At 59.9% G+C, this 12973-nt stretch overlaps 1 protein-coding gene across 1 annotated transcript in view; it reads left to right on the top strand.

The window, feature by feature from the left end:
• The first annotated feature begins 6 nt into the window (after positions 1–6).
• MAP2K3 (mitogen-activated protein kinase kinase 3) overlaps positions 7–12973 on the top strand; it is a 29865-nt gene continuing 16898 nt past the window's right edge. Inside the window, exon 1 of the mRNA XM_040452966.1 lies at positions 7–188. Within this exon, the coding sequence (XP_040308900.1) occupies positions 140–188 (49 nt within the window). The 5' untranslated portion in view covers positions 7–139. The remainder of the gene's footprint in view (positions 189–12973) is intronic.

The raw sequence follows: 12973 nt of genomic DNA, 5'->3' as shown, positions 1-12973 counted from the left end.
CCGCCGCCGCCGCCGCCGCCGCCTCTGCTCCGCCACCGCGCCCGGGCCCCCTGCCCGCAGCCATGAGCGCTCTCCGTCCGCGTAGAGCCCGCCGTCCTCTCGATTAGTTCCTTCCGCTGCCCCTGGACCCGCCTGCACCATGGAGTCGCCCGCCTCCAGTCAGCCCTCCAGCATGCCCCCGACCAAAGGTAGGAGCCCCTGGTAGGGAGCGCGACTTGACCCCCCGCCCCCGCGCCCAATCCGGGCCCGGGCTGCGAACCCCGACCTCCGTCCGTGTGATCCCATTCCATACCGTACCGGACCCACGCAGCACATCGGCCCAGAACCCGTCCCTATTTGGGTCTCGGTCTCAGCTTAGACCTCACTTGGACCCCAAGTTTAGGCCTTGGGACTGCATTCGGGCCCGAACTCAAGCTAGGATCTCCTTCTGATTATTCTGATTACCCCGCTCCAGGTCAGAAACCTCACTCTGACCTCCTCATTTAGGCCTTAACTGCACCCAGAACATGAATTCTCCCAACGTGGGTACCTCAGCTGGATTCAGGGGGCTTCACTGTGATCCTGCACCCAGCCGCCTCCCCCCCTCCTTCTCCGTCCACTCCCTGGTCCCAGGGCTGTAGCCAGACTGGGATTTAACTGACACCCCAGCAGTGCTGCCCTGCTGGGGAATCACTGTAACCACCCTCACCCCCCTCACCCCCCTCACCCCCCCCCGCCCCCACCATGTGAGTGCCTTGGCTACACTCCAGCTAAGAACTCTCTCCTCTCCCCTAACTCTCTCCATCCTTGTAGGCCCCGCATTGCCCCTTCCCTGGTGGGCTTGCAGCCCTGCAGCCTTGTCCCCCAGGAACCTCTCTTGTCCTCCCAGCCTGCCCTAACACACAGCGCCCTCTCCATCAGCTCTCCTTGTCTTGACTTGCAAGTTTCTCTCTGCACTTGGGGACCTCACCGCTTTTTGCTCCCCTGTGTCTCCAGGATTGATCGATACCAGGCTTGTCCCTGCTGCCTCTGGGTCCCGGGCCAGCTACTACTAGGCCGGCGTGCTGGCCGTGCAGTGGGCTTGCTCTTGTCTTCTCCAAAGTAGCTGGCCTTCCTGGAAATTTTTGTGAGGTGGCGGCTGCGGGCGGCAGCAGGATTTGTCATGCGGGGGTGGGGGTGGGGGTGGGGGTGGGAACTTGGAGGGTGAAAGGGGGATTTTTTTTTTTTTTTTTTTTTTTTTTGCAGGAAGAGGAAAGGATGTTTTTGGCATGTGGGAGCCTCAGCAGGCTGGGCTGTGTAAGAGTTCCAAACCGGACATAGCTGTAATGAATGGGCTGCCTCCTGGCTCTCTAAACCTGCTGCTGCCTCACCCCAGCAGCAGGAGTGTCTGTGGGCCTCAGTTTCCTTATCTGCAAAATGGGAGTAATCACACCTGCCTTGTGTGGCGTTCTGGATATGATACGAGGTAGCAAATACTGAAGAGTTTTAAGCAAGCATGGCTGAGGAGACAAGGAACTCAGCATGGTGCCTGGCACATAGTAGGAGCTTGGGGAGGGACAGCTGCTGCACCGCGGTTTTACCATTTTACTTGCTGGGAAGGCCTCAGTCTTGCAGTGTCAAGGCCTTGCCTCTGTTTGCAGCTGCAGAGTGAGGTGGAGAAAGGTAACACATGGCACTTAATGGGCCTCTGATCAGAGGTTGTTCCTACCTCTCTTTCTCTGGAGGGGCCCCGGCAGCCGGAGGGCATGTGGGGTCCTGGGGAGGGCACGGGTCCTTCTCTGCCCCTGCCGCCAGCGGCTGTGGTGGCTGTGGGCCAGAGCCCTGCTGGCCCGGTGGGCAGGGTAATTACGTCTTACGTAAGTGGGAGGCCGGATCCCTGACCGTTGCCCAACCACTGTGAGTAACTCAGGAGGCACTCAAGGGGGGAGGTGGCTGGGGAGGGACTTGGACTGCACAGACCTCGTGGAGCTCGGGAACCGGGAAATCATACGCTTCTCCGTTCTGGAGACCCAGGAAATTAGACGTTTCTCTTCTCCAGCTTGGGGTGTGTGCCTGGCTCGGTCAGTGCTGGGGGACTTAGGGCAGGTCCCCCACCTTCTCTGGGCCACAGTGTTTTCATGGGCAGAAGGAAGAGCTCGGAAGCAATGTTTGTCTCTGAATGCCCTTTCAGCTCTTCCAGGGGGGGGATGCCTCGTCCAAATCAAAGTTAAAGCTGTAGAATTGTGAAGGTAGAGAGGTGACAGGTGTGAAGGGGAAAGGGACTTTGGAGAGGCACTGCTCGGTCCCCATACGCTGTGTGACTGGAGTCCTGGTGTTGCTGTCTCTGAGCCTCTCTCTGCAGAGAGAGAATTGGGATGAAATTCCATTTTGTGGGTCCAGGTAATAGATGATGGTGGGTGGGTTAGATGGAGGGTCAGGAGCCTCTGCAAGGCCTAGGGACCCCGTCAACCTCTTTGGGGTCTGCGGAAGGATGTGGTTGGGAGCCGCGGTACCACCTCACCGAAAATCCTGACAGCCACCACTTATCAAGCTGTTTTCCCTGTTCCAGGTACTCTCTCCTTTCTTCCTCACAGCCCCGTTTATTGAGGCTCAGAGGTGTTCGGTGCCTTGCCTGGGTCATACAGCTGTGACAGGTGGAGCTAGGGTCCTGTCTAGGACTGTCTATCTCCAAAGGTCTCCCCACTGCTCTTTTAGGTTCCATTCTTGCGCTAGATGCTTGAGCTGAGCTGCTGGGTGGCCCCCTCTTCCCCACCCCGCTGCCCCCTGCCAACCGCCGTCCCACCGTCCCACCGTCCCAGCTAGTGGCACTCTCCATGACGTCTTTGTCTCGTAGGCGTCTCCCCCAGGCCGTGCCTGACCCGGGGGAAGGACTGAGCCAGAGGTGATGCCTTTCGTGTACACAGCCCTCTACAGTTGGCACATTTTATAGTCACCGCAGTCCGTCCCATTTGACAGATGACAAAACTGGGGTCAGACAAGGGGAGCGGCTGGACTGAGTCCAGAGAGCTGGGATTCTCACCTGGCTGCCCTTCCCGTCCTGGGCACAGGGCCCCCAGCATTGTGCTCTTCTCCACCTTCTCGGAGGAATTTGAACAAAACAGGGCGTGGTTGGCACTTGACCTTAAGGGAGCTTTCCTTTTGTCCTTCCTGCCTTGCAGCTGGTGCCCTGCTCCATCCTCTATGCCGCAGGCCTGGGGAGTTTTCCATGAGCCCATGAGACCCCAGGTCCCACAGCCCTGCTGGTCTTCCCCAGTCTCCTCTCGCACATGCCATCTTTGGCTGGGGTCAGAGGCTGAGGGCAGCTGGCACTGGGGCCAGTGGTCAGGGGCACGTTTAGTTGGCGTGGTTTGGGTCTGCTGCTTCAAGCCACGCTTGTCCTCGGGGGTACCACATGTACCACATGTACCCTGTTACCGTCCCCGCTGCACTGTGAGTGCCACCAGTGCGGGCACTTCATATTTGATCTTCACATGGCTCCCGGCTGCCCAGTGTGGGCACTGAGGCTTCAGGAGCACCGTGTCCCGGTCCTGCCTGCCATGGCCACTGTCCCCCCTCAACCCCCATCCTGTCCCATCCCTGCTGTCGGAAAGACTGGAGGGTGACACCTTGGGGACTTCCCCCACCCCTGGCGTGACGCACAGGAAACTCTCTATCAGCCAGCCCGTGGCTCGGGGCCCGAAAGGAGCAAAGTTCTCAGTTGCCTGTGTGGGGAGAGGGCTGGGGCAGCGGGAGGCTTCCGGTGGGTGAGTCAGCGGGCACTGGGTGCTGACTCACCCGCCGGGCATGCCAGCCCAACTGGCTGCTGCTTAAAGGGGCGATGCCTGCTGGCTGGCGGATGGGTAGGGGGCTGTGAGCCCCGACCTCTCAGGTCAACATCTAGCCCTGAGATGGGCATTAGCGGTGGCCCCCTTCCTGGACCTCAGACTGGGCCGGGACCCTTGGGCAGGCCCTCCTGGACCCACTCCCGCCCCGCCCAGGAACTTCCTCTGTTAGGCAAGGGCCCTGCTTCCTCTTGTTCACGGAACAGAAGCAGGTGGCGGCGGCTGTTCACCACCCTTGGCCCAGGGAACCCTCAGGCTCAGATGTGCTGCTGGGGGCTCCGGGATGCGGGGGAGGAGAGGGGGTGCAGGGTTGGCCTGAAGTCCCGAAAGACAGGGTGGGGGTGCCTGTGGTCAAATCTCAGTTCAGTCTCTTTTGCTGTGTGATGTTGGAAAAGGTACATTCACTGCACTCTGTAAGTGATTTCAGTCCCCTGGGCATGGCCTACCTTTCAGATGAGAGGCCTCCGTTTCCTCACCTGCGGAATGGGAATAGGGACCTCTCCTGTCTTGCTAGCAGCCACGAGGATGGCTGTGGACAGCCTCATTCCACTCTTGCTAAGTGTCAGGTAGTGGGCCAGCAAGACTGTCCTCAGTCCCTAAAAAGCCCTGGCGAGACAGGAAGGGGGTGCAGAGCCTGGGCTCAGGGGGTAGACAGGCCGAGTTCAAATTCTGACTCACTTCACTGCTTCCTGACTTCCTCATGTGCCCTCTCTGACCCTCAGTCTCCTTTTCTGTCAAGTGGGAGTAAACACCCATCCCTTGCAGGGTGGTGGTAAAGATTGGAGATAGTGTTTGCCTAACGAATGGCATCTGCTATTATTTTCTTATTGTTATGGTCATGGAAGGTGTTCATTGATGGATGAATAAGTAGGACCCTGACCTCTGGTGACAGACTCATAAGCCCTGTGATGTGGGACTCTGTGGCTGCAGGGTCCTGTAATGTCGGCAGAATGTACCAGGCCCTTTCCCCACTGGTCCCCGAGCTGGAGCTAGGGCGCCCATTGCCTCTTGGGCCTTCCTGGGGAGGGCCTGTGGGGAACAGAGAGGACTGGGCGCTGGCCTCTTTTTTCAGGTCCGCCTCCCTTGAGCATAGGGAGGCGTGGGGCAGGGAATCAGGAGGATGGGGACTTTCTAGGCCAGCCCCTTAGCTGGTGGAACTTCATCACTGCCAGGCATCGTGCTGGCTGTGGGGATACAGGGGGTGAGCGAGGAGCACCCTGGCTCTCACAGAGTTCTGCCTGGGGTGCAGGAGGAGGCCTTGGGAGTCATGGTTCTTTTTTTTTTTTTTATTTTATTTATTTATTTATTTATTTTTAATTTTTTTTTTTTCAACGTTTATTTATTTTTTGGGGGACAGAGAGAGACAGAGCATGAATGGGGGAGGGGCAGAGAGAGAGGGAGACACAGGATCGGAAACAGGCTCCAGGCTCTGAGCCATCAGCCCAGAGCCTGACGCGGGGCTCGAACTCACGGACCGCGAGATCGTGACCTGGCTGAAGTCGGACGCTTCACCGACTGCGCCACCCAGGCGCCCCGGGAGTCATGGTTCTGAGAGTCCAGACCCAAGGCCAAGTGTGTGGGTGGATGGGGGGCCGAGGTGAAGGGGGGAGCAGTTCGATGCAGGGTTTGCCTGGGTGCAGGGCCTTGGTGGCCATGTGGAGTGTCGTCAGGGCCTCTCAGGCTGGGTGCCGTGTGTCATGATTGGGTCCCAGAGGAGGAACACCGGGGGGGCAGCACAGAGGGTGCCACACAGAGAGCCCTCCCCCGCACAGATGGGGGTGATGAGACCGGCCTGCCTTCCGCTCGGCTCCCAGCGTTGGGGTTGCAGCCTCCAGGGGCCACCCATGCTTCCCCTTGGCCTTCCTTCTCGGCACTGCGCACACAAGTCAGGCTTGCTTGCCCAGCTGTGTCTGTAGATGCCCTCCCCAGCGCTGACCATGGCAGCCCCCAAAAGCTTCACACAAAGGTCATGAAGAACAGATGGGGCTGGGCAGTGGCAACCCGGAAGGCCCCTCTGCCGCTCACAGACGGCAAGCCCGGGGGCTGTATCCAAGTCGGGAGAGGGTCACCAGGCTCACCCTGAAGGAGCTTTTCTCCTCCCTACCCCCAGTCTTGGGCGCAGGTCCCTGTCACCCTGTCCCTTTCTGGGGTGTTGTGGCTGAGCTGGCATCCAGGGGCCGCCCCGGCTTCTCTGGGAGGCGGTGTCCAGCTGCCCTGCTCCCAGCCCGTCCCTTTCAAACTTTCAAATTGTAACTATACTGCAGACACCAAAAGGGTATATAGAAGGTACCGCCGTATTTTTACGAATGAGTGTTGTGTACCCGATACTCAGCTAAAGAAATTGAACGTTACTGTACCCCAAGTGCCCCCCAGTATTGCATCTCCCTTACAGCCGTCCTGACTTTTGTAATAATCGCTTCTTTATTCGTGCTAAGGTACGAGGGGTATGTTTCGGCTCATTGTCCTTCAGAATCCCTAGGCTGGCCCCCATTGCGGCCCATGGGGCCTGCACAGCCACGTAATGGCGGGGAGGGGCTGCGGCCAGCTGGCTGGGTTCACGCCCGTCTCCCCCATTCCCGAGCCGTGTGGCCTCAGTCCGTCTCACGGGGATGCTCCTAGAATCGAAATTGCAGGGCTGTGGTGACGACTCACTGCATTAGCCTGTGCAGGTGCTCGGCATGGGGGCTGGCTCGGAGTTGGTGTAGATGAGTGTTTGCAGCTGTTACTGTTGCTTTAAGCGAATCTTAAACTCCCGGGCCCAAATTGTGCTGTGCTCAGCCTGTGTAGCGACACCCTGACAGACGGGCCCTGACTTTCCTTCTCCGCATCACTGTGCGAGGCGTGTCCTGAGGGTTGCCTGAGCCGGCGGGTGTGAAGCCACGAGGGAAGGGCCTTGGATGTCAGTGGAGATGTTTGCGTTCTATCAGGAAGTAAACAGAGAGCTGAGAAGCATTTCTGGGCTCCCACTAAGTGGGTCGTCATTGTTGGTGGTCAGCGCCTGCTGAGGCAGGGGCGGAGGGCCTGCCCGAGACGGCCCTGGGTGTGGGGCCTGGGGAGCGTGTCCTGCCCTCCCTGTCCTTCAGCGGGTCTGTGTCTTAGCCTTCTGGGTTGCCCCATACCTCCCTACTTGCAGGCACAGCTTGCCCCACCCCCAACCGCCTGGGGCAGACCCCAAGGTAGTGCTGGTAGAGCCTTGCTGGGTGAGCCTGGGGGGGACTTCCAGGTTCGAGGCCCAACTCTGCCCCGACTCCCTTTGTGATGTCCTGGGCTCTAGTGTTCTCACATGAACCAAGGGAATGGGAACACCCACCTCTCAGGCTGTTGTCGAGGGTGAGAAGGGATGAGACCTGGCAGATTCAGGGACACCGTAGGTGCCCATTCGGTGCTGAAATTGAACTGGAGCTATGTATTAGCATTTTTGTCACCAAGAATACCCATTTAGGTATTCTCTCCGTTGTCCCCATGTTTTGTAAGGTTTTGTTCCAAGACAAATGATGGTAAAAGCAAGCGTGGTCTTTGCTAAGGGAAGGTGCTGCTACCGTTTTGCAGGGGCAGGAGCATGGGGCCCAGCAGTGCTTCCGGGTGGCCTGGGTGATCTCACAGTGGCCCCAAGTGCAGACCTGTAGGAGCTCAGCCCACGCGTCCAAGCAAGAGGAGCGGCCCGTTTCCCTGGGGCTCTGGGAAGGTTAGGTGCCACCCGGGAACGTCCCTCCCTGCCCCTAGCCTCGAAGCGTGGGCTCTGTGGTCTGGGGGCCTCACTCTGCAGTCTGGGGCCCACCTTGGTGACTGAAGGCCTCTGGGCCAGGGCGGCCGCTGATCCGATCCGTTTTGTGCCAGGCATTTTGCGTGCACTATCTTTCTTAGCCGTCGTGGTTACCCGGCAACATGGTTGTGTTGTCATCCCTGAGTTTTACAAGTACGCCGGGCCTAGAGCAGGGAGTGAATGCCCAAGGTCACACGGGTCTGCCCCGGCCTTTTCTTAGCAACCCCTGACTAGTCCTCTCCTGGAGGTCCAGGTCTTTGCGCTCCCCAGATCATCAAGGGAGGAAATGGGCTCAGGGAGGGGGTGTGGCTTGCCCCTGGTCACGCAGCAGCTCAGGTCTCCCGGTGCCCAAGCCTGTCTTTCCTCAACTCACTGTCTGTCGGCCTCCACCGCAGCGGCTTGCGAGATGCTGCCGTGGCTGCGGTTGAGGTGTGGGAAGCCAGGATCCGGTGACCCCGGGGAGAAGAGCCGGTCCAGGAAGTTGGGGTCGGTGTCGGAGTCCTGGTTCTGCTGCTGCCTGCCCTGGCATGGGACCCCATGCGAGCCGCCAGGCCCCTGGCCCCAGGATCCGGGCTGGCCAGCCTCGGAGGCGCCATCCAATTCCCAGCAGGCCCTGCTGCTGAGAGCCCCCACGAAGGACACCGGTGAGCCTGGCTACCCCTTTCAGAGGGAGGAGGAGCCTGAGCGCCAGACCCACAGAAGCCCAGGACACAAGGTTTACACAGGGCTTCTTTCTTTCTGATTATTTAATTTAAATTCACTTGCATTGAAGCAGCTCATACACGCGGTTAGGATCATCTCAAAGGTGCAGAAAGGCAGTGTCCTGCTCCTTGGAATCCTCTGTGGAGAGACCCTCGTTTTTCTCTCTCTCACAAAATCTGCATTCCTCCTCCTGCGTGGAGAGCACTCGCCCCGCCATCCTGCCCAGGGGCCCGCTGGACCCTTGCCAGTTCCCTGGGCCAGTCTCTTGATTTTACAAACGCTGGGCCTCAGGGTCCTCATCTGTAAAATGGAGATCCTGTTCATTCCTGCCTCTGGGGGTTGCCGAAGGGATCCGGAGAGATGCGATTAAACGCTTAGCACGGGCCACACCGTAGGTGCTCGCCAAATGTCGGCGGCTCTTTATTCTTTTTGTCTCGTGGGAGTTGTATGTTAGGGATGAGTTCCTTGAGGTCGCTTTTCTGGGTCAGTGGGCGTTTGGACAGTGCCGAGGTGCCTTCAAGGTGGTGGCCCTGTGAGCTCACGCGACTCCCAGCAGCAAGGGGGCGGACTCTGGTTGCCCTCTGTGCCCTGCGCCCCGAGCGCAGCCCGCGAGGCCGGGTGAGACCAGGTCTCCCACCCGCACCCGCTGGTCCCGGCCTCTCCCCCTTCCCTCCCTCTTCTAGGCCCACGTCCCTGTGCACTTGCCTCCTGTGCCTGGACCACCGCGGCTCTAGAGCTTTCCTCCTTCCTCCTCCTCAGCTCAAATCCCACCTCACAAAGGTCCCTGTCCCCAGCTCCCTTTATTCTGTAGAGCATTTAGCGCGCACGGGATTCTGTGTAAACATTACACAGATTGGTATTGTTTGCTAGTTTGCTGTTTGCCTGTGGTCCTGCCTCTCCTGTCGGCCCCAGGCGTAGCCCTGGCACGGTTGCCCTGTTGGGCTGGATCATTCTCAGTTGTGGGGGCTGGGTGTGCACCGTGGGTTGCGGGGCAGCATCTCTGGCTTCTATCCACTAGATGCCGGTAGCACCCCCCTGACGGAACGTCTTCAGACGTCGCCACAGGTCCGCGGTTGGCGCATGACCTCGGAGGGCAGGGCGCGGTCTGCTCATTGAGGGAGGGATGGATGCTGTGAGGTCAGCAGGCACCGAATCCCCCCCAACGTGCTCTGCAGATGAGGAAGGGCCTGAGAGGTAAAGGGAAAGGGGGTGCCGAGGGCCTCAGAGGCCAGGGCCTGCCCAGGTGACTGGCACACAGCAGGAGACAGGGCAGGGCCATGGGCTGAGCGGCCCCCGTGGCGCAGCCCGTCGTTCGCCTGTGGGATGACGTACACGGTGCCCTTGGCAGGTGCCACGTGTATAAGGGGACCCGTCAATGAGAGAGCCCTTCATCTGTTTCAGGACCTTGGGGAGCGGGCGCCACCGTGCCGGGGACCCAACTGGCCCCCTGCCTGGGGGAGCCGGCTCTGTCCTTGCTCCCTGCCGACACTTGGTGGTGGTGGTCCCCGCCAGCTCCTCAGGGGCCTCTTTGAGGGGAGAGTACCAGGGGGCGGAGACTGCAGCCTCAGACACAGGTGGGATGGCCCGGCCCTGCCGTTCCTGCTGAGCATCGCGGGGCCTCAGTGGGCCGGTCCGTGGACTGGGTGCCGCGCTCGCCCGCGGGGCGGTAAGTGTGGGGCAGGTGTGATGGCTGCAGTGGGCAGCGGCATTGAGCATCAGGTGCCGTGCCGGCTGACAAGAGCTATTCGATAGCTGCCTGCGCTGCGGGAGTGGTCTGGTCGAGGCGCTCTCTCTGTGAGGGACCCTCCCATAGGACAGTGGGGCAGAGGCTGGGAGGGGCCATCGGTGGCCCTGGGACATCTGGCCTCCCACATCTCCATGGCGGGCACGGACGCTCAGGGCCTGGGACTTTTCCGGTGGAATTGGAAACCACAAGAAGCACCCGAAGTACCCCAAAGTAGGGGTAGGAATAGTAACAGTTTGGGAGCAGCAGGGAGCAATGCGCTTGTCATGGGAAAACAGGGGTCGTGACTGAACACGATGAGGGGTGGGGGGCTCCCTTTGTGAGTGGAGTGTGTGGCAGGGCCCCCCACCCCCCACCGCGGACACAGCCTGAGACGGAGTGGCAGAGTCCATTCTATTTGGAATCTCCCCAAGGTCCCAGGGCAGGGGTGACGCAGGGGGTGGGGAGAGCCCTCTCTCGGGCTTTCTGTTGATGTTTGCTCATTAGAGCTAAGCAGACCCGTCTTCATGTCTGCCCCTTGCTAGACTCCCACTGTGTGACCTTGGTCAAGCTACCTCTCCTCTCTGACCCCCGCCTCCCCCCGCCCCGGTACAACAGGTACAGACAGGAAAGCACTTTATTCTGTGGGGCTGCGGAGACTATGAACAGAGTGACTGTCTGGGGCTGAGGGCCTAGTGTTGTTTTGGGTCCTGCGGGTTTGGTTCAGTCTAATCTTTGCATGTCAGCCACCGCTGCAGCATGGCACTGATAGCCTGGTAGCCCTGGGATAACCGTGGGGCCGTTATCCCCGCTGCACAGTGGAGTCTACGATGCCCAGAGAGTTAAGACACTTGCTTCAGGGCACACAGCTAGGCAGTGGCAGAGTTGTAGTTTGAACCCAGGCTGCCTAGCTCTAGAGTCGGTGCTCCTAAACAATTTCGTAGCTGCCCCTGAGCTAGTAGCTGTAGAACTGTAACTTGTGAGACGTGACAGGAGAGAAGCTGGCTGGACACAGGGAGAGCCAGGGACAAGGGGGCTTAGCTGGAGCGATCAGGAAAGCCTCTCTGACTAGGCGAGGGGTGAGGATCGTATGCCACCTAGAACAAAGTTGCAGGGAAGAACGTTCTAGGCAGAGAGAACAGAACGCGCAAACGTACCGAGACAGGCAAGAAGGTGACTTATGCAAGGAGTGATGAGCAGGGCCGGGCAGGGGTAGGAGTTGTGGGAGCATGGGGTGCCTCTCTCCACTGGCTTGTCCCGTAGGTCAGTGGCTGGTTTCCTTGCTCGCTGCCCGTGGTACCGCTGGGAGACTGGAGAGGGCCGAGGACACACAGATGCCTGGCACTGTGCCCACCTGTGCCAGAGGCCCTGCAAGCTGAGGCTGGCAGGCTTGTTGTGGTTTGCTGGTGGCGGCCTGTGAACCTCTGTTTGCTGTGGTGACGGTCGTCACATTGAGTCCACACCTGGGCAGCCCCGGGCTGCCTGGCCATCTGGGCCCAGCGCTGACGTGTGTGACGGACGGTGGCAGCGGCTGGTGGCCCGGGGCCTGTTTCTGTGCTGTCGCCATGGCGGCCTCACCCACTCCCTCTGACAGCTGGCGCAGCTGCCCCACAGAGTGCGTGTCCCTCCGGACGCAGGCCCGGTGGCCCTGACGGGCAGGTAGGTGAGAAGGCCAGGACCACACTCCTCCCACCCACCCACCCAGGTGCTTGGAGCAGCCTGTGCCCTCAGGCCCGCCCGGGAGGAGGGGCAGATGGGAGCTCTTGTTTACTCCTCCCCCACCCAGCCTGGCCGCAGGCATAGAAGCTCCCTTGACAGCTAGGGAAACTGAGGCCTGGCGAGGGGGCGCCCATCTCACGGCGTTCACAGATCCTGGGGTGGGGGATGGGTGCGTAGGCTAGAGCCAAACAAGGGGCAAGCAGGGCCAAGAGCCGAGGTGGTACGGGCACGGGTGTGGCCGTGAGCCCAAGGAGACCCCCGAGTGGGTTGTTCATTTTTAACACAAAATGTTTTACTTTCTGGTTACAAAAAGTTTCAAGTGAAGAATTAAAGCCACCCATAATTCTCATTACGTAGGGTAGATGTGTTCACCTCCGTGGACAGGCTTATAATAACTATAGTGACCATTTAGGGGCCATCACATAGGCCCACCTACTGAGTGCCCAGCCTGTGCCAGTTACCTTGCAGACGAGCCTGCCTCGCAGGGGGCGCGTTGTTCTTGGCGCTCCTGCTTCAGAGACGCGGGCCTTGAGGGGCGGAGACGGGTCCAGGGCCGCGTCTCAGCAGGGGCACCGAGTTGGGCTCGGGCAGAGGCTGTCGCGTGCCAAGTGCGGTGTCAGCAGCACCGGCCTGGCCAGTGGCCTCCTCAGGCCTCGGGCCCCGCGGCCCCGGGCCCCTGCTCCCACGCCAGAGGTCAGCGGTGATGTAGCCTGACCCGGGGCCAGCACAGAAGTCTGACCCAGAAGGCCCCGCACGCCTCGGCTTTTCTGTTCTCCTCTGCCATGTGGAATGTGCTGGGCCCAGGGAAACCCAGGGAAGCCTCTAGATTTCTGCTCAGCACAAGATGGCACAGTGCTCCCCGCGGGGGAGTGCAGCCTGCCAGTTCCTCCCCAGCAGGACGGGGTGCCACGAGCCCCTTGTGGTCTCCAAGTGGACCAATCCAGAAGGGAGTCCCGGCTGGTCCCCTGACTCCCCGTGCAGCATCTTCGCTTCTGAGCCTCGGTTTCCTCAAGTAAAGCAAGGCTGAGAATTCCTCCCTCTAGGGTTGTTGGAACGTCTGGAATAGATGGGAAGGGCCACTTGTGTGACCTTGACTGCTGCTGCCGCTGGACAAGAGAGAGACCCACCCAGCCCCTGACAACTGGCCACGCTGCCTCATCTGTAAAATGGGATGAAAACACCTCCCAGGTGTGCTCATGATGAGGTGACTGGTTTATCCCAGCGACAGGGAGCAGAGGGTGGATCCCAGTGAATACTATTTGTAGA

Source organism: Herpailurus yagouaroundi, unplaced genomic scaffold (assembly GCF_014898765.1).
Source record: "Herpailurus yagouaroundi ecotype Mexico unplaced genomic scaffold, PumYag 208, whole genome shotgun sequence".
NCBI lineage: Eukaryota > Metazoa > Chordata > Mammalia > Carnivora > Felidae > Herpailurus > Herpailurus yagouaroundi.
The sequence above is the reverse complement of the archived record's forward strand: the minus strand, read 5'-3'. Positions and strand labels throughout refer to the sequence as shown.